At 46.8% G+C, this 23,789-nt stretch overlaps 1 protein-coding gene and 1 long non-coding RNA gene across 2 annotated transcripts in view; one reads left to right on the forward strand and one right to left on the reverse strand.

The window, feature by feature from the left end:
• Positions 1-2,960: 2,960 nt before the first annotated feature.
• Positions 2,961-8,233, reverse strand: FABP6 (fatty acid binding protein 6). The gene is made up of 4 exons (XM_047091693.1): positions 8,161-8,233; positions 6,785-6,960; positions 5,410-5,499; positions 2,961-3,014 (listed from the first exon to the last, which is right to left on the reverse strand). Exons 1-4 carry the CDS (start codon positions 8,225-8,227, stop codon positions 2,961-2,963), a joined length of 387 nt encoding a protein of 128 aa, XP_046947649.1. The 5' UTR covers positions 8,228-8,233.
• A 9,093-nt stretch (positions 8,234-17,326) lies between these two features.
• LOC124520665 (uncharacterized) overlaps positions 17,327-23,789 on the forward strand; it is a 56,571-nt gene continuing 50,108 nt past the window's right edge. The window contains exon 1 of the long non-coding RNA XR_006964361.1: positions 17,327-18,782. This is a non-coding gene — a long non-coding RNA (uncharacterized LOC124520665). The remainder of the gene's footprint in view (positions 18,783-23,789) is intronic.

The following is a 23,789-nucleotide window of genomic DNA, read 5'->3' on the forward strand; positions in this document are numbered from 1 at the left end:
CTCTGTGTTCCTTCCCCGCTCACTCACTGGCTCTCTCTCTCAGAAATAAATACAAATTTAAAGATGCTTTTGAAAGTTCCTGCTCCACCAGATGAGTTTGGTGGAGGGAGACAATTGCCCTGGCAGAGTGAAAGAGATGACTCCCAAGGGTCAGGATGAAAGTCATGCCTGGGGTAAAGGGCAGCAGAACTGAGGCCTGTGGAGGGGCCTCAAACAGCATCTCAAACTATAGCATCTCAAACAGTGCAGGAAAATGATAGAGGCTTCTCTTTCTGGAAGCCAATGAACATGGGTTTTTACACTTTATCCTTGCAACTCCCCTGTGAAGGAAGGGGAGGTCTTAGGGGCCTATTTTACACATGGGCAAGATAAGACACATAAATCCAGCAGCTTGCCCACGTGCCTTGAGTTAGTGAAGGAGGCAGCTAGCCCTTTCATCACACTGGTTGAGAATGACAGTGGTGATGATGGAGGTGATGGTGGTCACGGTGGCAGCAGCTAATATTTGCTTGTAGCAAATGCTTGTAGCATGTCAGCTGTATGAGGTAAGTACATTATTATCCCCATTTTCAGGTGAGGAAACAGATTCAGAGGAATGGATGAACTTAGCCCAAGGTGACACAGCTTCTAAGTGGTAGAGGAGGGATTCAAACCCTGGCAACGTGTCTCCAGCGCTAAAGCTCTTAACCAATGTCCCTTCTACTGGCTGAGGAAGCCTCCTTGCTGAGATGCCAGCAAAATGGATGCTTTGCTCCAGCGCACCTCACTCCGTCTACCCTCCCAAGCTGGCCTGAGAAGCCATAGCCTCCATCAGCTGGCGACGCCCAACCCCACATTCTCCTCAGAGACTCACTCTCTGCTGTGTGACCTTGGGCAAATGGCTTCCCCTCTCTGAGTCTCTGTTTCCCTATCTGTGAAATACAGAGCTTAAACTAGTTGGGCTCTGAGGTCCTGCTATTCCAAGTCTGTGAATCTATAATGACACTGGCTTAAGAATTTCTCTCCTGCTAACAATTTGAATTTGTCCTTGAATCAGTTACCAATCTAAAGACAAACTCTCTCTCTCTCCTCTCCCTCCTCCTTCTTCTCCCTCTCCCTGCCTCCCTCTCCCCCTGCCCCCTCTCTCCTCTTCTTTTCTCTTCTATCCTCTCTCGTCTCCCTTCCTCCTCCTCTCGCTTTCTCTCAATCTCTCAATTTTCAGCCTAATTATGGCTAACTGTCTGTTATTTAGAGACTTATTATCCAAGCTCATTATGAGTAATTATTCAGTCTGGAGGGGAAACAGCAACACTGCTAGTTTAATTTAATGCTTACCTAGTTCACTTAATTAGCAATAAGTCTTGGCAAAACGATGGAATGCAAGGGGTCCTGGCTTGATGGGGGGTGGGGGAGGCTGAATGCTGTTCTTGGGAAGATAAACAAGTTTCAGGGCAGAATGTGGGAGGAGGCAGGAGGGAGCTGCCAGTAAGCTGGGCCATGCCATCTGTCTAGACTGAGGATGGCCCATGACAGTGAAAGGTTGTACATTACACGGACTGGAAGGGCCACGTGTCAGGTGACACTTATGAAGCACCTGCTGTGTGCTGGACCCTGTGTAAGGCTTTGAGCAAACCTTATTTCTAATGCCCCATATCTGGGACTTGCACATTCTAGATAATTTAGATAATCGGCTCTCATAGTGAGTATGTTCTCTTTTTAGTAGCCTTGCAGTAATTCTGATTAGTCAAGGAAAACATTGCCCACTTGATGCTGTTGTGTCTGCTACATATCTCTCTTCACAGAGGGAGGCCATAGGTTCAGGGCTTTGGGCTGGCAACAGGATCTCACTGTTGTTCAGCTTCGGTTTTTTTGATAGTTTTCATCTGTTCACGACAAATGATGTTGGCTTTCCATATATAGAAGTGATGTAAAGTTTCCATTGTAGCAAAAATAAGTGAATTGTCATACAGGAAAATATGGGGTAAGAAGTCAAGGTGAGGAACACTGCCAAGGGGAGAGGAGAATGGAAAAGGGTCTGTTCTGTGCTCTGGGTTAGGGATTATCTAGCCAGGAGGCAAGCCGACCCCAGTCCTCCACTCCCATGCCCTAGACAGACGCATAATCAGGCAGAGATGACCCAGATGCTGCCTCAGAATCTTGGGCTGGGCTCCAGGCACCCACCAGGAGGTCAGAATGACCCTTCTGACCACATTTCCCAGCCAGCCAAAGCCCCTCGCAGTTTTCCCAGGGCACCACTGTGCAAACCAGGACATCCCAGCCCCTTCTAGTCCCTCTTGCCCCTCCCATGGCCCCTTGGCCATCTCATACTCTCTGATTTCTCCTCAGCCCTCATTGGTCCTTCTGGTTCCCCTTTGTGCCACTAGGTAAACAGGCCCAGAAGGATGCCTCTTAACAGCCAATTAACAGCAGAGCCATGGCAATGCCAAAACACCTTCCTGGCTAAGCCCTGGTGTGTCCCTCCTTTGTCTGCCAGCCTTGGAGCCTAAGTCCACGGCCCTTTCCTGGAAGTGCCACACCTACTCCTACCCACCATCTGACACACCTGCCCTGTGGCCCCTGTGAGAGTCCGTGTGTTACCTTTCCCAGGTGACATCTGTCTCTCTAAAGGAGCCCTGTCTCCCTACCCACAGAAAGGTGGGTGGCAAGGTAGGGTGAGGGCACATGGAAGTGTGCCCACCATGCTTCTTGAACACTACCTTTGGCTACTTCCAGGGGGGTCAGGAGTATTGCAGTCCACATTCAAGCCTCCCCCTGCCATGTTGCAGACTGCACAGGGTCTCAGGGCCAAGGTTTGGCCTATGCAGCCGTCCTGAGTCCTCTCCCACCCCCAGCGAGCTAGAAACTGTCCCTAGACAGCAGAAAACAAAAAACAAAGACAAAGGTTTGGAGCAAACAATGTCTGTTCTTATCCCAGCTTTCACTGCTGGCTTCGTAGCCCCCTGGGAGCCCCGCCTGCTTGCTCAGGCCAGCCTCTTGCTCACACGCTCGTAGGTTACGCCTCCGATGGTGGAGATCTGAAAGAAGCAGCGGGAACAGAGGGAGTCAGTGCAGGGGTCGCTAAGTGACATGGGGCACAGCTGGAGGAGGACTGGCCTCAGTCCCAGCCCTGGGTAGAAGTGAGCGGTTGCACCACTCCTCTGAACTTCAGTTTCCCAATTTGTTACACAAGTCACTGTGCAGACTCAATGTGGCGAAAGTGCTAAACAGATGTCAGGGCTGATATGGCTCTTTGTAGTATAACCTTCCACCTGTCTGTTCATTGAAGTTCACCCACTTCAGGCACTTGCCTTGCATTATCCCATTTAATCCTCCCAACAATGGTGTAGGGTTGTGCCCATTGTACAGATGGGAAAACTGAAGTCTAGAGGAGTCAAGTAAGCCCTCTAAGATCAAGAGGCCACAGCCTCTGCACACACAGCATTTATGGGGCACCTGTGTTCAGTGATGGGAAGATAGGGTCCCTGCCCCCAAGAAAGTGTAAGATTTCTTGAGAGAGGCAGGTGAGCGGATGCTGTTCCGTGAAGGCCCACTGTGTGCTGTGTCCTGGGCTTGAGGCTATCAGGGACCCAACATCGTGGGGCACGTACATATCACCAATTGGTCCTGAGACCCAACAGAGGAGGCTGCCTTCTCACGGGAAGTGGGCAGGTGGCAAATGGAGTTTTGTCAAGGGCAGCAGTGTGAAGTGATGTGTGATTTGTACATGGAGCAGGATGGAGCAGAGGGGGAGCTGCAAGCAGGAAGGAGGCTGGGACTTGGTCTAGAGCCATGGTGAGAACATGGCAAGCGTTGCTGATGGTGGCCTGGAGGGGGAGGAAGGATGCCCACCTAATGCACTCCCTGCTGGTGGAGGACAGAGAAGTCCAGGATGATTCCAGCCTCTGGAAATGGGAGATGTGCCCACCAAGACAGCTTCTCTGTGGTGCTTGGTCTGTGTGCATGTGCATTTGTGTGTGTGCATGCCAGTGCCCTGGTGCATACATGCATATGCACGTGTGTGTGTGTGTGTGTGCGTGTGTGTGTGTGTACACATGTGACACACCCTGATCTCTGAGCACTGCTCACACCACACAGGCTCCATGGTCAGGAGACCTTAGGAATCAGGAGACAGGTTTGTTCAGTTTGGGAAGATCGATCCTCTTGTTGGGCACAAACCTGCTTCTGGGTCTCCTGCCCTGGGTTCTCCCCACACACCTCACAGTTAGGGGAGCTTTGCTTCTGGGAGTCAGAACCCACTGGCTGACACTTAATGTAAAAATGTGTCCAAAGCTTTTACCAGATTCTCTAAGAGATCAATTTCCATCCAGGAAAAAATGGATAATCACTTTTGATCTTTTATATATTTTTTAAAACACTGGGCATCTTTTTCATTTTTAGATTAAAAAAAAAAAATTAGAGACCCACCAGCCTGGGAAGAGCTGGCAGAGACCTAGTCTAGAAGTCAGCCAGTGGAATCTGCCTCCAGCACAAACTAGCTGTGTGGCTTTGGACAAGTTACCTGTTGTCTCTGAACCTCTATGGCCAGTCTGTAAAATGGGAATAATGAGAGGTCATTGAGTCTCTTGGGCCTCTAGACTGGGTTTGAGATGAAGAAAACAAGGGAGAGAGAGAGAAAGAAAGAGAGGAGAAGGGGGCAACAAGGAGGTGGCAAACCCTACCTCCCTCATCACCTCCCTTCTGGAGAGCCTTGGGGAGGGTAGACTGGACCCCAGGGAGCTCTGGCCCAAGACATAGGATCACAAGGTGGGGAATGAAGTGTGGAAATGCCTGCCTTTTGCTTTTAATTTCACATCTATTTCTTTCACCTGGGGAAAATTCTGGAACCCTGGAAGAAGTAACGGGCCTCCAATCTGTGTTTACAGAGCACCAAGTGTGGGAAGGGGCCATCCACAGATGTGTGTGTTAGCCCTGCCTGCATTTTTTAAAAGGATTAATTCAATGCCAATGTTTAATAGTCTGGAAGTGCAAATTTCCAGCTTCTCTTGAAAAATCAGAAGGTCTAGCAGAAGGGCCTACAGGACGTGGAGCAGTATAGTGGCCGCCCTTGCAGGGCCCACCCAGACTCCCCCCTTCACCTAAACTCTGGGCTTCCACACTTGTGCCCCGGCAGTGGCAGAACCAGACTGCCAAGCGTCAATTCCCAGGACTGTCGTAGAAGCTAGGTGCCCTCCAGCTCACCGCTTAGCTCCCGGTGCTTCAGTCCCCTCACCTGGAAGATGGAGATAGAACTCCCGCCTAACAGGTTGCTCTGAAGATCAAACCAGATGACCTACACCGGGTGCTCAGCACAGAGCCTGGCACACGGGACGTGCTCACAGAGCCAGGACCCAGAGGCCCGGCTCTCAGGGGCCATGGCTGGAGGCAGAAGAGTGTTCTCATCATTATCCCAGGAACGAGCAGGACACTCACCTCCACCAGCTTGTCACCCACGATCTCCGAGGTCTGGTGATAGTTAGGGAAGTCTGCCACTATCTTCCCACCCTCCATCTGCACGGTGGCCTGGGAGGGAAACATAACACTGAGCCTGAGTTGGCAGACACCCCCAAATGCAGGCCAGCGCCCCAGGGAGGAAGGGCTACCTACAGCCATCGCAGCCCCCTCTGGCAGTGTTTGCCTTGTAGATAGATATACGATGACCTATGTCTGAAGATACGGGTAACAAGCACGAGTCGCTCAACCTTGCTGTGCCTCAGTTTTCTCCCCTCTAAAGTGGGGGTAGTAACTAGACCTACTTCAGAGTTATTACGAGGACTAAGCAATTTCATATGACATGTGTAAAGTGCTTGGCACGGTGCCTGGCACATGCTGAGCACACCTTGTTAGCCACGGAGTTAGTTACGATCCTCACTGATAGGACAACGATGATGTCAGCCAAGGATGTGGGTGCAGCTTCGTTTATAATTGTAAACAACCTAAATATCTAGTCTGGACCGTCCACTGGTAAGTAACCTAAATATCTTATCAACGAGGAAGTGTTAGATGAATGGTAGGCTTTCCATACTACAAGATACTATGCAAGCATTAAAAAGAATAAGGCAAATCAGTATGTGCTGACTCAGAAAGACATCATGAGAAATGGTTGAATTTTTTTAAATACACAAGTGACAGAACATGAACGTTATGACTACTTCTCCACTGGGGCAGCCTAAGGGGCAAAGTACGCACGGTCATGACTGGGGCTATAGAGAGAGGGGACCCAGAATGCACGGAAGACCTGAGGGACCAGGCTGGGTCGGATGAGGACAGTCACCTTTTACTTCTTTCTTATGTAAGATTGTGGTTTCAAACCCACATGAGTCTGATTCTAGGGTTGTCAATCTCTAGGCTATGTTGGAAGGCAGCATGAAAAAATGGTTATGCTCTCTGAAGCCAGACTGCCTGGGTGTGAAGGTGCACCCATGCTGTGCAACCGGGACAAGAGGGCAAGCTGTTTAACCCCATGGCTCAGCCTAACTCCCTCATCTGTAAAATGGGATAGTAATTGTAGCAACTTTGTAGGCCTAACTGCATTAACATATGTGAAATATTCAGTAGGTGTCTGGGATATATTAAGTGCTTGGCACATGTTAACAATTTTTAACAATTTCGTTACAGTGTCTGTTATGGGGGTAGCATTAAAAACCAGGAGTGGTTAAGTTGCCAAGTAACACAAGTGCTTAGGGGCTGGAGGCTAGACTTGAGAACAGAGCCTCAGCTTGGGGTATAGCCCCAGGGGACACGCTTGAGACCAAGAAGTTAGCCAGAGGCTTGGGGAAGGAGGGAATGGCGGCCAGTGGCCTCTCACCTTGAACTTCTTGCCCCCCACAGTCTCCATGTCACATTCTTTGCCGATGGTGAACTTGTTGGTCATGGAGTGGCCGCTCGGGTAGTGCTGGGACCAGATGAAATTCTGCCCGTCCTGCTGCACCTCCGTGACAATCTTGAAGTTTCGGCCCTTTTCGATAACATCGCTGGGGAGCCCTGGCCCAGGGACAAGTAGAGCAGCTGTGTAAGAGCTGCTTACAGCTTGTGGCTTTGAGAGAGGGCTTTCCTCCCTAGTGGCAGGCTAGCGCAATGGTTAAGAACACAGATCCTAGTTCTACCATGAACCATGAGCTTGGATGAGTCAGTCATTACCTCTCTGAGCCTCAGTGTTTCCATCGACAAAGTGGGGATAATAAGGCCCATTTCACAGGGCTGTTGCAAGGTTGAAATCAAAGTGATAGTGTCTTGTAAAACTTCTGGCATATAATTGACAATAAATAACAGCTGCTCTTCTGATAGTACCGTAGCATACACAGACTGCCAAGCTCACAAAGTCCTTGAACGAATGGGACCACCAACACCGTCTCCTAAGGCTCTTACTTCACAGATTAGACAATGAAGACCTGGACCAGGAAAGGGGCTTCTCAGCATCTCAGTGGAGGCTAGCAGCAGAACCAGGTCTAGCATTCAGACTGGCTCCCTTCCATTCCACGTGAGACTGTTGTAGGGGAAGCCAGGCACCGATCCTTCAGGGCCACTCGCAATAATTGACCCAGAAGGACTCTTGTCTCCCTTGTGCCCTGCTCTCAGGGCCTCTCTGGCCACTGGGAGGTAGGGCAGAGATCCCCCGGGGCTGTCTCTTGACTCGTGACAATGGCGCTGCCTCAGACTTAGTGCACCAAGACCTCTGCAGGATTGTCAGGACCGCTGTCCTGTGGGTTCCTCACACCCAGTGCCACAAATGGAGTGGTGAGAGGAGTGGCATCTTTGATCTCTTCCCGTAGTTCCTAGCACAGGAAGAGAGGCCCGTGTTTGTTGAATGGCCAAGTGAATGCATGGCTTTTCAAGCCTGGTCTCTATACTGACCTTTTGGTTACCTCTCCCCAGGCAGGATGTGGTGGCCCCCCTCATCATCTCATCATAGGGCCCTGGGTTCTAATGATCTCTGTCCCTAATTTACAGTGTGACCTTGAGGCACCCCATCAGTAGCATCAGGCTGGCCCTTGCATATAGCAGGTGTTCAGTATACATTTGAATGAATGAATAAACCAATCAGGTCTCCAACTCACTAACTACTGGCTATGTGACCTTCGACTAGTCACTCCACTCCTCTGGGCCTCAAAGAGTTTGGGTTCCTGGCCCCAAGCTGGCTGTGACAGACCAGCCCTGGGAAGGGGTACTCATGCACTCACTCACCAAGACGCTTCATGAACTCGTCATAATTCTTCTCACTCTCGATCTCGTACTTGCCGCTGAAGGCCATTCTGCTGGAGAGCTGGAGGGCAGACAGCAGGGGGATGAGGGAGAATGGTCGTGGTGCTGAGGGGCCTGGTGCCCCAGCTTATAAACTCTTCCACATGCTGGGGCTCGGCCCCTAAGTCACCCCACCTCTCCCTCCAGCCCCTGAAGAGGAAGCACTTGCCACTTTACAACGTGGGCAGGACCTAAGAGGAGCAGAGCCCTGAGGTTAGTCACCCTGGGGAAGAGCTGGCTGTAAGCCCACTGCCGCTCCCAGCAAGGACGAGGGCAATGCCGTGGCCTTTGAGGCCTCATCCGCCACTGCCGTCCCACCCCCAAAACTTCCTCCTTGCTCTGCCCTCCAGCCACACTCTCGTCACCCCTTATTTACTCGTTTCACCCTCTCATCCATCGACCAAAGTGCACCAAGCACCTCCTGCATGCGGGGCTGGCACTGAGGAAACACAGATCCATGAGACATATACCCTTTCCCAAAGAGCTCCATGTCTAGTCCTGAGACGAAACACCTGCCTGCAGAGAACCCTCAGCAGGCAGCGTGTTAGTCCTGAGACAGATGCAGATGTGTGGCCTGGGGCTGCAGGAAGGAGTGAGCTCTGCAGCTGGGGTCTGGTGCATGTTTGTGTAGATGGCAATGCTGGTCCAGAAGGAACAATAGGATTTGGATGTTTATTTTCTTTTTCTCTTTTATTTATTTTTTTTAATGTTTATTTTTGAGAGAGAGAGAAACAGAGTGCGAGCGGGGGAGGGGCAGAGAGAGATTGGGAGACACAGAATCCGAGGCCGGCTCCAGGGAGCGCTCAGCACAGAACCCAATGCGGGGCTCAAACTCACGAACTGTGAAATCAAGACCTGAGCTGAAGTCCAACTAATGCTTAACTGCTTAACTGACTGAGCCACCCAGGCACCCCATGGATTTGGATATTTAAAGAAACAGGAGGGCTGGAGAACACAGGGCGATGCTATTCTAGGATGAGCAGAAGCCTTCAGCTCTTCTCTGTTTCCTCTCTCATCCTTGCTTTCTTTCTTACTGACCCTAAGTATAGCACATAAATAATAGCCATGATCACCATGTAAATACAAGATTCCATTCTGTTTTTCTTTGCTCACCATTAGTTTGTAAACACAGTCCCATGTTTCTATAAAGCTGCCTTTTTTTTTTTTAAGTTTATTTACTTTGAGAGAGAGAGAATGAGCAGAGGAGGAGCAGAGAGAGAGGGAGAGAGGATCTGAAGCAGGCTCTGTGCTAACAGCAGAGAGCCTGACATGGGATGTAACCCACGAACAGTGAGATCATGACCTGAGCCAAAGTCAGACACTTAACCAACTGAGCCACCCAGGCACCCCCCCTTCATATGATTTTTTTTAAAAAGCATCTCCTTAAACAGAAGCCCCAGGATGGGATTCCAAAATTAGGGGATCTGGAAAATTCTTATAACTCTTAACATGTTTTGCCAAGTTGGGACTGTACTGGTTTGACATCCAGCTTGTCTGGGTGCTGAATTTCTTGGGACGCAGAGTTTAGACCATCTTTGGCACTTTCCCCAAACGTACCGTCCCCCAACATCTCAAACGATGTCATCTTGATAATCTATTTCTTTTCTTTTTAATAAACTTTATGGTGTAAAGGGCTTTTAATTTTCTGATTATAAAAGTAGTTGATGGGGCGCCTGGGTGGCTCAGTCGGTTAAGCGGCCGACTTCGGCTCAGGTCATGATCTCACTGTCCGTGAGTTCGAGCCCCGCGTCGGGCTCTGTGCTTACAGCTTAGAGCCTGGAGCCTGTTTCAGATTCTGTGTCTCCCTCTCTCTTACCCTCCCCCATTCATCCTCTGTCTCTCTCTGTCTCAAAAATAAATAAACGTTGAAAAAAAAATTAAAAAAAAAAAAGTAGTTGATGTTCACAGTAGAAAAACTGGGAGGAACAAAGAACAAATAAACTAAAAACTACCTAAATCCCACCAAAGGGCCTTATTTTTCAATTGTAAAATTAATACATACTCATTGTTTAGAAAGACAAACACTCAGGGGCACCTGTGTGGCTCAGTTGGTTAAATGTCTGACTCTTGATTTCAGCTCAGGTCATGACCTCACCATTGGTGAGATTGAGCCCTGTGTCAGGCTATACGCTTAAGATTCTCTCTCTCTCCTTCTCTCTCTGCCCCTCCCCCACTTGTGGTCTCTCTCTCTCTCTCTCTCTCTCTCTCTGTCTCTCTCTCTCTCTCCCTCTCCCCCTCTCCTTTAAGAATAAATAAACATTTAAAAAAGACACTCAGAAACTTTGTAAAGTAAAAGTGAAAGTCCCACATCCCACTATATCTCATTTTCAAGAATCAGTTGCTGTTAAGTTCAGAATATATAGCCTTCTAGACATTTCCCACATGCATACAAATATATTTTCTTTTTAACAAAAATGAAATTCCATGATACTGTTTTATCTTGATTTTTTTCCATGGACATTAATGGATCTTATTTCTTCATGGAAACTGAAAAATATCCTATTCATTTTTTTAAAAGTGTTTTATGTTTATTTATTTTCTGAGAGACAGAAAGAGACCAAGCTGGGGAGGGGCAAGGAGAGAGGGAGAGAGAAATCCCAAGTAGGCTATGTGCTGTCAGCACAGATCCTGATGCAGGGCTCAAACTCACGAACTGTGAGATCATGACCTGAGCCAAAACCAAGAGTCGGATGCTTAACCGACTGAGCCACCCAGGTGTGCCCCCATTCATTATTAAGTGACATTCCAAATGGATAAATCAACTAAGAGTATATTATGTCACCTGGTCTAGGCATGGGAAAACATGGAGCAATTGCCATCTCCCATAAACCTTGGAGGAAAATAATTTCACCGCAGTAACTGGCATGTAAGTTAGGTAGAAGGTGACAGCTGACAGGCAAGCTAGGAAGGCTTAGGGGATGGCGTATAGTCTCCTGGATTCCTCTGAGGTCTCTAGTCTTGGAGGAAGTGTGTACTTTGCAGAGTTCCACCTTCGTGCCTTGGCCTGCCTGGACTGACTGCTCACCTCTCATCTGTCTTTCCAAATTCTAACTGTCCTTCCAACTCTGCTTCCTCTAGGGATCCTTCCCTGATTCCTCCAACCTATAGAATGTCTCTTGCAGGAATCCCCATAGTGTGTACCATCTGCTTGTAATGGCTCACGGGGAGACCTGGACTTTACAGTCATATGCATTAGTCTTCATGTATTAGCTCAGAGACTTCAGACACACTGCTTTCATTCACTCAGCAGACATTAGCTGAGCACCTAGTGTGTACTAGACTCTGGAACTGCCAAGTATCTGCCCTCAAGTCTCATGGGGGACTCGGGCTAGAAAACAGGGAGTTACAACCCAGCGTGATAAATGAGATAAAGGCCATAACATGGGGATATTGTAGAAAATAGAGATGTGAGCCTGACCACCTCCTAAGGATCAGGGAAAGCTGATCTGAGAAGAATTGACCAATAAGCCAAAACCTCAACTTACTCATTATTAAATGGGGATTTTAAAAAAGCCATCTTCCAGAGTTTTAATGAAATTAAATGAGTACATAAATAAGGTGCTTAGCACAGGATCTAGTATTTCATAAGTGCTCGTTGAATGATACTGTTATGCCCACTCATTGGCAATTTGTCCAGCCTTTTGAATTTGCTTGTTGTTTTGAATTAATATTTATTTATTGTAGCATTAATTTAATTCTTCACAAAGCATGTCTTTTATGGCCCAATTAGATTGTAATCCCTTCAAGTATAGAAGCTGCACTTCATACTTCCTTGTGAATGTGTACGTGAGAGATACTGGAATACCACTGATTTCATTTCATTTGTTCAGACCAGTCTGCAATAGGCTATGTGGTTGTGTTCTGTACAGTGTGGTCCTCATCATACACTGCTAAGGGTGTGGGAGAAGAAGACTTGTGAAAAATAGAAATTCCTGGGCTCTCCGGTGCCTGGGTGGCTCAGTCAGTTAAAATGTACGACTCTTGACTTTGGCTCAGGTCATGATCTTAGGGTTCATGAAATCAGTACCACATTGGGCTCTATACTGACAGTGCAGAACCTGCTTGGGATTCTCTCTCTCTGCCCCGCCCCTGCTTGTTTCTCTCTCGTGCACGCACACTCTCTCGCTCTCTCTTTCTCTCAAAATAAATAAATAAACTTTTTTTTTTTAAAGAAATTCCTGGGCTCTGACCCCCAGAAGTTCTGACTTCGTAGGTCTGGGTGGGGCCCTGGAATCTGCATTTGACACACCCCCAGTGGTTGTGCTTCACAGTTACCCTGAGGAGCTCTAGGCCAGGGGATGTGGGCAGGATGGACCAGACAGCCTCTCCAGGGCCCTCCAGCTTCCTTTCCCATTGACTTCCTTCTGCATGGTCAAAACTGTTTTCTCCTAAATAGCATCAAGGGCAGGACGGGTGAGGCGGGGGTGTGTGGGAAAGAACAACACTGTCACCCGGATGCCTGACTCAGCTGTGCTCCTCCTCTCCCCTTCACTGGAGTTTATGTGTGCATCTGACCCTCACCCCTTCTCCACCTGCGCCCTGCCTCTTTTCCTCTTCAGCTGGGGTTCACGTATTTGTTCAGACACTCACTGAGAACTTTCCAAGAGGGGTAAATGAACTCAAACTGCCTCCATATCTCAGTGAGTTTTTATGGGGCAATTGAACTAACAGAGAGAGACTCTACCCCAATGGAGATCAAGTAGGACTCCAAGGCCAATCCCCTGGGCCACTCCAACTTCCCACCTGCACTCTGGCTCCTACCTCAAATCAGCCACCATTATTCTGAGAGTAGCTAGCCAAGTAGTGGGAAATGCAGATGCTTTAGTCCATGGTTGGAGCAGTAGCCTTCCTCCTAACCCCCCCACCTCAGAACCTTCCAGTGCCTTGCATGGAATAAGTTACACATTCAGGGTTACACATTCCTTAATCAAACCTCCTTCCTCTTCTTTCCTCAACCAAAAATCTGAAGTGCTTCTTGGGGTTCATCCTAGAGTGTCAAGGCTAAATGGGATCTCTGAGGGCAATTTATTCCATGATGATTCTCCCAGCTCTCCTCTCAGGACTCAGCATTCCCTTGGAGCTTCCAGTCAGTACTTTGTTTACCCACAGTTGGAAGCAGAAGAGATGGAGACTCTGAGGCCAGAAGGCCTGGGTCTGAATCCCAGATCTGCCATTCACCGGCTGTGTGACCTTGGGCAAGTCATGTATCTTCCTGTATTTTTGTTTTCCCATGAGTTAATTAAATAAGTTAATCTCTGGAAAGCATTTTCTGCAGAGCCTGGCACAGACTACAGACATACTTCGTTTTGTTGCACTTTGCTTTATTGTGTTTTGCAGATACTGCATTTTTTACAAATTGAAGGTCAGGGCAACCCCAAGTCAAGCAAGTCTACCGGCCCCATTTTTCCAACAGCACTTGCTTACTTTGGGTCTCTGTCACATTTTGGTAATTCTAGCAATGTTTCAAACTTTTTCATTACCATTATATTTCTGATGGTGAGCTGTGATCAGTAATTATGACTGGAAGCCCAGACGATGGTTAGAATTTTTAGCAATAAAACGTTTTATCATTAGGGTATGTACATTGTTGTGTTTTTTTTTTCAGACATAGTGCTATTGCACACTTAATAGACTAGAGCACGGTGTAAATATAACTTCTATATGTGCTAGGAAACCAAAAACTTAATTTGACTCACTTTGTTTTGATATTCGCTTTATTGCAGTGGTCTGGGACTGAACCCACATCTCTAAGAGTTGCCTGTAGGTAAGAGTGTTATGTAAATGTTGCTGTGGCAGGCTAGCTGTGTAGCCTAAGTGCTGCTGTGCCTGGCCACCAGCTTTGCAGTAACAATCAACTCCCTCTTTGCTAAGTGTCAGAAGCCCCAGGGTCCCGTCCTCATTCTTGTCTATTCTCTGAGCACTCACTTCCCTGATGAGCTTGCCCAGTCCAAGTCTTTAAGTGTCATCTATATGCTGATGACTCCAGCTGTTCTCTCCGTCTCAGACCTCCTCTATGGACTTATGTCCAACTGACTACCACCTCACGTCTTATGCCATCTCAAATTTAACATGGTTAAAACCCCCTGTTCTTCAACCCTCAACAAAGCCTCCTCCTCCCCTGAACTTCTCCATCTCAGTTGATAAGAAACCCACCAGGAGCCAACATCTATCCTGAACCTGTGATGTCCTAAATGTTTTACATGAATTATCTGCTCAATTCTCTCAACCAATCGGTTAGGTAGTATCCTCATAATATACTCACCATGTAGATGAGGAAACTGAGCCTCAGAAATGTCACACTCAGGTGGTAATTAGAGACCATAGCCTGGCTTCAGGTCCTGCCCTCATGTCGTCGTCTTTTTCTTCGTCGTCTTCGTCTTTGTCTTTGTCTTCGTCTTCTTTTCTCCTGCCCTCATGTCCTCTAAATACAGCAATTGGTTTGGATGCAGCCTCCAGAACCAACTAATTCTTGTGTCGAGTGTTTGACACATGGCATCTGGAACTTCCAAGGGAGCTGTTATTATCTCTATTTACAGAAAAGAAAGTCTAAGCCCTGAAAGGTTAGATGACTTGTCCAAGGTCACACAGCTTGTTGCTGATGACACTTGGATTTGAACTCAGTTCTCTCTGACCTGAAGTGGTACTTAACACCACTATGGATCCTGCCAGATCCCTGATGAAAAGCAGAATATCGGTCTCTGGTTCTAATGTCAGAATTATGACCCACGCATTCATCAATTAATTCATTCAATATACTTTTACTGAGCACCAGTCTATGTGTTAAGGAGCAGAGATGCACAGCAAGAGAAAACAGTCCCCACCCCAATAAATGAAGCTCGGCCTCATAGCTCATTCCCCTTTCCCCCATGCACCCCCCTAATTTTAGCCTCACTTCCTTTCCTATCCAGCCCATTGATGCATCACTTTCTCTGCCAGGACCCTCAGTGTTCATTGGTTGGCTTCCCAGTCCCCATCCTTGGACCAAAAAACCCCTGTATTTTCACCTCCCATCTCCAGGATTGCTGATTATAATCAGAAGAAAAGGTACAGTGCAGGGAAGGGAGAGTGACACCACTACAAGCTCATGGTCCTCCCTCAGCCGGGTATTGAACACTCACTAGTCTTTCCCCTCATCACTGGGTGGTTATCAACTCTTATCAAGTCTCATACATCATCCCCACCACCCAAGTCCACCTCAGTCCCAGCCATCACTTTAATGACCATATACTAATCCACATTATGGATATATCACAACTTAGTCAACCAGTCCTTATTGTTGGACGATTAGGTTAGGTAAGAAAAAGTACATACATGAATAAGAAACACCACAATGTGGAGAACACAAAAAACAAAAGCATTATTCAAGACCATGAATTAACATGAAGAGTATTATTTGAGGCAAATGGGATGGGGCTAAAGTTCTGGTAGATGTTCATGGGTCATAAACCAGTACAGGACAGTGACCTCAGAGATGGTTCCTGGAGATTAGATGGGAAGTCCTAGACAACCTTTGGTCTTCAGGACAGCCTCTTCACTGGAGACAGTGTTCACCAAACAGGGCAAACCCTTGTTTTCTGTCTCTGCTCTGTGTCTCTGACTGTTCCACTGAATTTTGAGCTGATGGAATATCTGACTGTTGTAGACACAGTCCTTGATGTTGCAAATAAAGAAACCTACTTGAACTAGACTAGGCCAAAAGAAGGGACCTATTAGGTTAAACCATACCCAATTGCTAATATTTGATCTTCTTGACCTTTAAAAACAACAGTTTTTTGTGTGTGGTTCAACCTAATATAAGGATGTGGGGCCAACTTGGAGAGCCCACAGGGTAGAAATGGAGTTGGACAGCATGAGGAACTGGAAAGCGTCAGAACCTGTCTCTCCATTATCATATGCAGCTTCTTTCCCTGTGTCTACTTGATTCTCCCCTCTTGTCCTTTCTCTGCCCTGCCAGTGCTCACAGAGAAAAGGGCTTTCAGAGCAACCAACAGAAGCTAACTCAGGAAAGACATTGTGATTGGTCTATCTTGAGTCAGGTGTCTGCCCATGGTCTGATCATCTGTGGTCACAGAGGCAACGGTCTTTACTGCAAGCAATGGAAACAGATATGAGCAGAAATGAAATTTATTGAAGGGATATGGATTAGGTCACAGAATTTTCAGGCTTGGTAAACAAGCGGGGACAGAAGAGGATAAACAGCTAGAAGAACCACAGCCTCAAATACATCACAGAAGTGGTTTTGTTGGGATCTTGCTCCCTGTACCACCAAAAGATGGACTGGACAGTTTGCACCCCTATCAACTGTGATACAGCTCACTGGCATTGCAGCCACCATTCCCTTGGGCAGTGAGTATGCCCCCCGCCAAGCCTTCCCCTACCCCCACCAGAATGGATTCTCTTGTCCCTGCTTCTTTGCATCACAAGCTGCAGAGGGAATGTACCTGTGGGAATGTCTGATTGGTTGAGCTCAAGTCAGGAACAGGTACCTCATTGCCACTGGTGATAAGACCATGGGGTATCTGGCCTTTGCAGCTTTGTACTGGGAAGTGGCCTTGACCCCATATTCCACCAGAACCCATGCAGTGGGGAGTTCTCTAAACATAGAGGAGGGTGCAGACACTCCATCCCACCAAAGGGACAACTTCTCAGGTGGAGAGTGACAGTTTTTGAAAAAGGGACTGTGGAATGGGCAGTTGCCTAGATAGTGTCCACAACAGTGACCTCTCCCCCAAGGTCCTGCCTAGCTCATGTGCTGTGCCCTCCATGAAGCTTTTCTCTCCTCCCAGTCCAGTTCACCTAGGTCTCACTCTCTTCCACTTAAAACCTGCAGAGGAGGGCACGGGATTAAATTATTACCCTTGCTTTTCCGTCTGAGAGTGAAACAGCTGGAGGGCAAGAAGTCTGCCTTATGCTTTTCTGTGACCTGTACAGCAGCTGACTCAGGGCAGACGTGTAGTAGGGACTTTACAAGTACTTGTTAATTGACTCAGGCATTGATCAGGACTCTTCCTGATGTAGGTAACAGACACTGATTCTTGGGGCACCTGGCTGGCTCAGTTGGTAGAGGACACAATTCTTGATCTCAGGGTTGTGAGTTCTAGCCCCATGTTGGGTGTAGAGATTGCTTAAAAATAAAATCTGTAAAAAAAAAAAATGCTGATTCTTAGTGATAAACAAAAAAGTAACTTCTTGGGAGAGTATGGGGTAGCTCATAGAAAGGATGGAAAAGCTAAACCACCAGCCCTCAAGATCACACTTAACACCAGGGAGCAAGAAAGATCACACTTAACACCAGGGAGCAAGAAGGAAAGACCAGTGAACCACCTTCAACCATCATCCATCCTTACAGCACACCACTCAAGACTCAAATTCCGAGCTTGGCCAACTATTGGCTGCGTCACCTGGGCAGGTCACTTAATTTCTGCACTTGGGTTTCCACAGTGGCAGAATGGGGCCAACAATTAAACCCACTTCATAGGGCCACGGGAGGATTGGATGACTCCATACATACAGGCACTCAGAAAGCAGACCAGCACCTGCTCTTACAGAGAAAGGGGAATGCATGTTCTTACAAGAACTACAAGTCCTCTCCATGATTCCTTAGGACTGGAGAAGAAGACTGTTCGCTCCCACATCTACCAGTTTAATCCTGACTGGGGCTGTAGCCAGGAAGGAGGAGGAAAAAGCGTAGGAGGTAGATCCAACAACATCCAAACAACCTCACCTCCACACTTACCGCCAAAGCACCCCATGACCCTCCAAAAGTATTGCCTCGGGCCAAAGTCAGGTGCCAAAAGGTCTTCATCCAGTTCCCTGTGCAATTATTCATCTTCCCCTCTCCTGCCTCTGGCTAACTGTGATTAATTCTTGTGGTGGTCACAGGAATCACTCCTAATGAATTTCTAATGAACTCATTTGGTGTTAATGCGGTGTGTAATTCCACAGGACACTCATTATAATTTAGCCTTATTAAGTCTCTAGTTATTGGGAACTACTATTCCTCTAAGCTCATAAGTAGGAGAAAAGTAATTATCCGGAGCAGGCAGTTAAATTCGGGGATGGATTGGACATTCAGAGAAGGGCGAGAAGTGGCTACTCATTTTTTTTTTTTTTTTTTTTCTCCTTGGGGTGTACTTCTCTGCAGAGAGGAACCAGCTGTGCAGGTCTTTGAGCTGAGGCAAGAGTGCCCTCCCTGATTTTATATCCCATAATTTTCAGAGCTGTGCAGGCTGCAGTCTGCTTAGTGGGATTTTTAAGGCCCACCCAAAGGTGGCCCTGCAGCCAAATTGTCCACTCGCCTATTGCTTAGGTCTGAATTTGCACCACAGGGATGGATTCCTTTGTCTTGGAGGCACTGTTGCACCTTGGAAGGTGACCTGTGCCACACCTCAGAGTTCACAATGTGGTTACTGATAAGCTATCTTATCTGATCATCATAGCATCCCAGTTACTATCATTAAACTTCTTTGACAGATAAGGAGATTGAAGTTCATAGAGGTGAAGAGACTTGCCCAAGGTCACTGGGTGCCAGAATGGAAATGGAACTCACATCTCCAGACCCCCAAGTGAGTTCTCCCTCCAGCTCACCTCTCATTTACTGCCTGGTATGCTTCTCATGTGCACATGGCTCGTATTTCACTCCTAGGTCAGCCATCCCTTGAGGATGAAGCTATTTCTATGACCCTCTTTACCTCTTTGACTGCCTTTGGTTCAGAGGGTGGGCTCCAAGGCTTTCTTGGTAAGGGCAGGGCAGGCCTCCTGAAGGCACTGAGAACATTCTCTCATGAACAAGTTGCTTCTCCCTGAAATTTTCTCTTTATTCCCAGTTTCTTACGACCACCTTTATACTTCTAGCTAAAACGTAAATTAAACTTTTCTTAAAGTCTGAAATCATTTTCTCAGGGTGATAAAAGTAACCAATGCTTTTTGCATAAAATTCAGAAAAATGCAGAAAAGTCTAAAGAACATTAAGGGTCAGGGCGCCTGGGTGGCTCAGTCGGTTAAGTGTCCAACTTCAGCTTGGGTCACGATCTCGTGGTTCATGACTTCAAGCCCCATGTCAGGCTCAGTGCTGACAGCTTGGAGCCTGGAGCCTGCTTTGGATTCTGTGTCTCCCTCTCTGCTCCTTCCCCACTCAAGCTCTGTCTGTCTGTCTGTCTCTCTCAAAAATAAATAAACAAAAATTTAAAAAAAAATTTTTTTAATGGCGTGCCTGGGTGACTCAGTCAGTTAAACGTCAGACATCAGCTCAAGTCATGATCTCGCGGTTCATGGGTTCAAGCCCCACATGGGGCTCTCTGCTGACAGCTCAGAGCCTGGAGCCTGCTTTAGATTCTGTGTCTCCTTTTCTCTCTGCCCCTCCCCCATTTGCACTCTGTCACTCTCTCTTTCTTTCTCTCTCTCTCTCAAAAATAAATATTTTAAACATAAAGAAAGCTTATACAATGCTAAAAAAATTAAAAAGAACAAAGTTTGTTTTAAAACAAATAAAATACAATAATAAAGAACATAAGGGTCATCTGTAACCCTATCACTCAGATATAACTATTGTTTAACAGTTGGTATATATATCCTTTGAGAACTTATGATATGCACATATAAATATACATACAAACATACAAACATTTTATTCACAGTGTGATTCTACTATATGTGCTACTTTGGAAATTGCTTTTTTTTTTTTAAAGATTTTATTTTTAAGTAATGTCTACACACCCACCATGGGGCCTGAACTCACAGCCCTGAGATCAAGAGTCACATGCTACACTGACTGAGCCAGCAAGACTCCCCTGGAAATTGCTTTTTAATTAAACTTAGCAACATGAAATTTCTGAAAGATGAATTTACATTGTCAAATAATAAAATCTAACCTAACAAGAATACTCTCGGTAACTACTCTGGGTTATGAGAAGATACAAAAGAAGGAGAATTTAGAGAATAAATCCCAGATAACCTCATCCACAAGCCAGAAAGCAAAGGTACTTATTGCTACCTATCTTCCACAACATCTCCATTATCAATGTGCCTTATCAAGCTCTAAGTGCAAAGTCACATGGCACCAGGCACCCTGGGAGTTTAAAGGTAAACCCAGGGGCCTGATACGGCCCTTGCCCAGCTCCCCAAGCTCATTTTCTGTTATGCCCTCACTCTCTGCTGCAAACTCATCATCACTGGACACGCACCACCCACCAACACACAGACACACACTCACTATGTGCTCTTTTACACCTCCTTGCGTTTACACGTACTATTCTCTCTACCTGGAATACCCAGTGGTGTAATTAGTGACAGCTCACTTTTGTGCAATAACCAATTCAATTGTTTGCCTAGGAGGTAAACAGAGAGAGCTCCTTGGAGGGCGAAGCAGGTTTTGTGCAAATGTGGAAGGAAGTGCTGGGCGGGTGGGGGGAAGATTTTCTTCCCCTCTGAGGTGGAAACAAACTCATCCCGGCCTTCCCTGGTGCTGTATTTAGTTCAGCTCCCATGACCATGGGGCTGCTGTGCACAGTCAAGCCACCTGAAACTGACTTCCTGATTCCTGGGCCGTGTTCTGGTCTGCAAGTCCCTGTTTCCTAACTCTCTCCAGAACTTTCTGTCAGTCCTGGGTGAGGTGCTGTTGGCCTCTGCCATTGGTTTCTCAGCTTGCTCCCAGCCAAGTAGACCCTTGGAGCTGTGGGTATGTTCACTATGGCTATTCAGATGTGGGAAGGAATGGGTAAATTCATGTTGACATCGATGTGACCCATATGTGTGTCTGTGTGCCTATGTGTGCAAAAATGCATACTGCCCAGGTGCATTTACATCTGTGATACTGCAGTGGAAATCGCATGCATGTGTGAGAAAGTATATGTATGTACATATATACATATATCCCTATGTCTGTGTGTAGGAGGATGCATGCTTTCCCTGTGTATAGGTATGTATGCATACAAAGCACAGAGCACATGTGCTCAGCTGTGGTTCTCTGTGAATGGCTTGGACCTGTTTGTATACTGGAATGTGGGAGTGTTTATTTACTGAAGGGAAGGGAGATATTGGTTGGATGCGGTAGACTACAAGTGGAAAACAAACAAAGCAAGTAAAAACCCTCAAACAATAAATAAAGTTATTATCTTACATAACAGGAGTTCCAGACGTGGGGAGGAAGGACTCTCAAGATGACTGATTGCATTGATCAAAATATCTTTTTTTTTTTTTTAATTTTTTTTTCAACGCTTATTTATTTTTGGGACAGAGAGAGACAGAGCATGAACGGGGGAGGGGCAGAGAGAGAGGGAGACACAGAATCGGAAACAGGCTCCAGGCTCTGAGCCATCAGCCCAGAGCCCGACACGGGGCTCGAACTCACGGACCGCGAGATCATGACCTGGCTGAAGTCGGACGCTTAACCGACTGCGCCACCCAGGCGCCCCGATCAAAATATCTTTAAGAACCTGTTCTTTCTACCTCTCCACTATGCTTGATTCTATATCCTTCTGGTCACAGAGTGACTGCAATATTTCCAAATCACACACTCAGACATGAAGAATCCGGTAACAGATAAATGCATCTTTGCTTTTGGGATGACTTTCCTAAGAAGGAGGAAGTTGTCCCCAGAAGCCCCAATCCTACTCCCCCCACCATGCCTCATTGGCTCGAACTTGGTTACATGGTCAAAGCTAAACCAATCTCTGTTAAGAGAACTGAGACCACCAATTCCACTTAAACTAATTAGGCCCCCTCCTGGAACTAAGGATGGAATTCGCTTTTCAAAGCCCAAGGCTGCTCAGAGGAATGGCAGTCATTTGACAGAGTTTTGTCAGGAAGACAAATGTGTGGGCACCTGGCTGGATGAGTGGGTAGAGCATGGGACACTTCATCTTGAGGTCATTACTTAAAAAAATAAAAACAGGGGCTCCTGGGTGGCTCAGTTGGGTTAAGCATCTGACTCTTGATTTCGGCTCAGGTCATGATCTCATGTTTCATGAGTTCGAGCCCCACATCAGGCTTTGTGCTGACAGTGAGGAACCTGCTTGAGATTCTCTCTCTCTCTTTCTCTCTCTGCCCCTCCCCCACTCTTTCTCTCTCTCAAAAAAAAAAAATAAACATGAAAAAAAAAAGTGTTAAAAAGGAAGACAAATGGGAATGGATGTCGGGTAGACAGTCAATAGTGTCTAGTACAAAGGTGTGTGTATGTATATGAGCATGTCTGTAAGTGTACATGAGTCTGTGTGTATATAAACATAAGTAAGTATACAATATGTATGGGTGTTTCAATTGCCTATTGTTGCATAACAAACCATTCCAAAACATAGTGGCTTAAAACAACAAAGTTTTATCAGTTCCCATGATTCTGTGGGTCAGGAATTTGGGCAAGGTGTGCCAGGGTGGTCATCTCCACATGGCATCTTCTGTGGTCACTCACAAAGCTATATTCCACGAGTAGCTGGGCTGAGCTGGAAGGTCTAAGGCTTCCCTTACACGTCTGACACAGTGTTCCTCTGCACGGTTCCTCTCTCTCCTTACATGACTAGTTTGGGCTTCCTCACAGCATAGTGGCCTCAGGAAGGGTGAATTTCTTAAATGGCAGCTGACTTCCAACAAGGTAGAAGCAAAAACTGCCAGTCATTTTGTTTTATTTTGTTTTGGGCTTTTTTTTTTTTTTTGCCAGTCCTCTTAAAACCTGGATTTATGGGGCGCCTGGGTGGCGCAGTCGGTTAAGCGTCCGACTTCAGCCAGGTCACGATCTTGCGGTCCGTGAGTTCGAGCCCTGCGTCGGGCTCTGGGCTGATGGCTCAGAGCCTGGAGCCTGTTTCCGATTCTGTGTCTCCCTCTCTCTCTGCCCCTCCCCCATTCATGCTCTGTCTCTCTCTGTCCCAAAAATAAATAAACGTTGAAAAAAAAATTTAAAAAAAAAAAATAAATAAATAAATAAAAACCTGGATTTAGAACTCTCAGAATGTTACTTCTACCACAAGTATTCAAGAGGAGGGAAATAGAATTTGCCTTTTGATAGGTGGGAAAGGATGCACAGGCAGAAGAGAAAAGAATCAATGGCAGCCATCTTTGGAAATGATCTACAACAGTAGGAATATGTATTGAACATGAAGATAGGCGTGTGTGAGTGTGTGCATTTTTGTTTGTATGTGTGTATTAAGTCATGTGGGTAGATGTATGTAAGTGTACGTGTGCCAGTTAACACATGCATGCCTGTTTATGTGCATATATGTACATGCAGATGGGTATTTGTGGAGGGATGTGCATGTACACATAAGGAGAGATGCACATGTATATAGGGGCGACTGTCCACCTGAGCTAGGGGCTTGCGCCAGTAAGGAAAGCTGGTGGAGTTGACCTGTCCTAGCTGTGGCCTTCCTGGGTAGATATGCTGAGACTGCCAGTCTTGGCCAAGGTAACAATCTAATCATTACTAGGATTTTGTCCTTGACTAGTAGGCTGTGGGTCCCAAGCCAGGCATAAGACTCAGCCTTTATCATAACCTCACTAAAACCACACTGATAGCAGTGGAGAAGGACCCTCTACAATTTTTTTTTTTTTAATTATTCCCTGAGGTTCTGGGGTTTTCTACCTAG

Source organism: Lynx rufus, unplaced genomic scaffold, assembly GCF_022079265.1.
Source record: "Lynx rufus isolate CCGP_SWC_20201006 ecotype Redwood Valley unplaced genomic scaffold, mLynRuf1.p SCAF_1, whole genome shotgun sequence".
Lineage (NCBI taxonomy): Eukaryota > Metazoa > Chordata > Mammalia > Carnivora > Felidae > Lynx > Lynx rufus.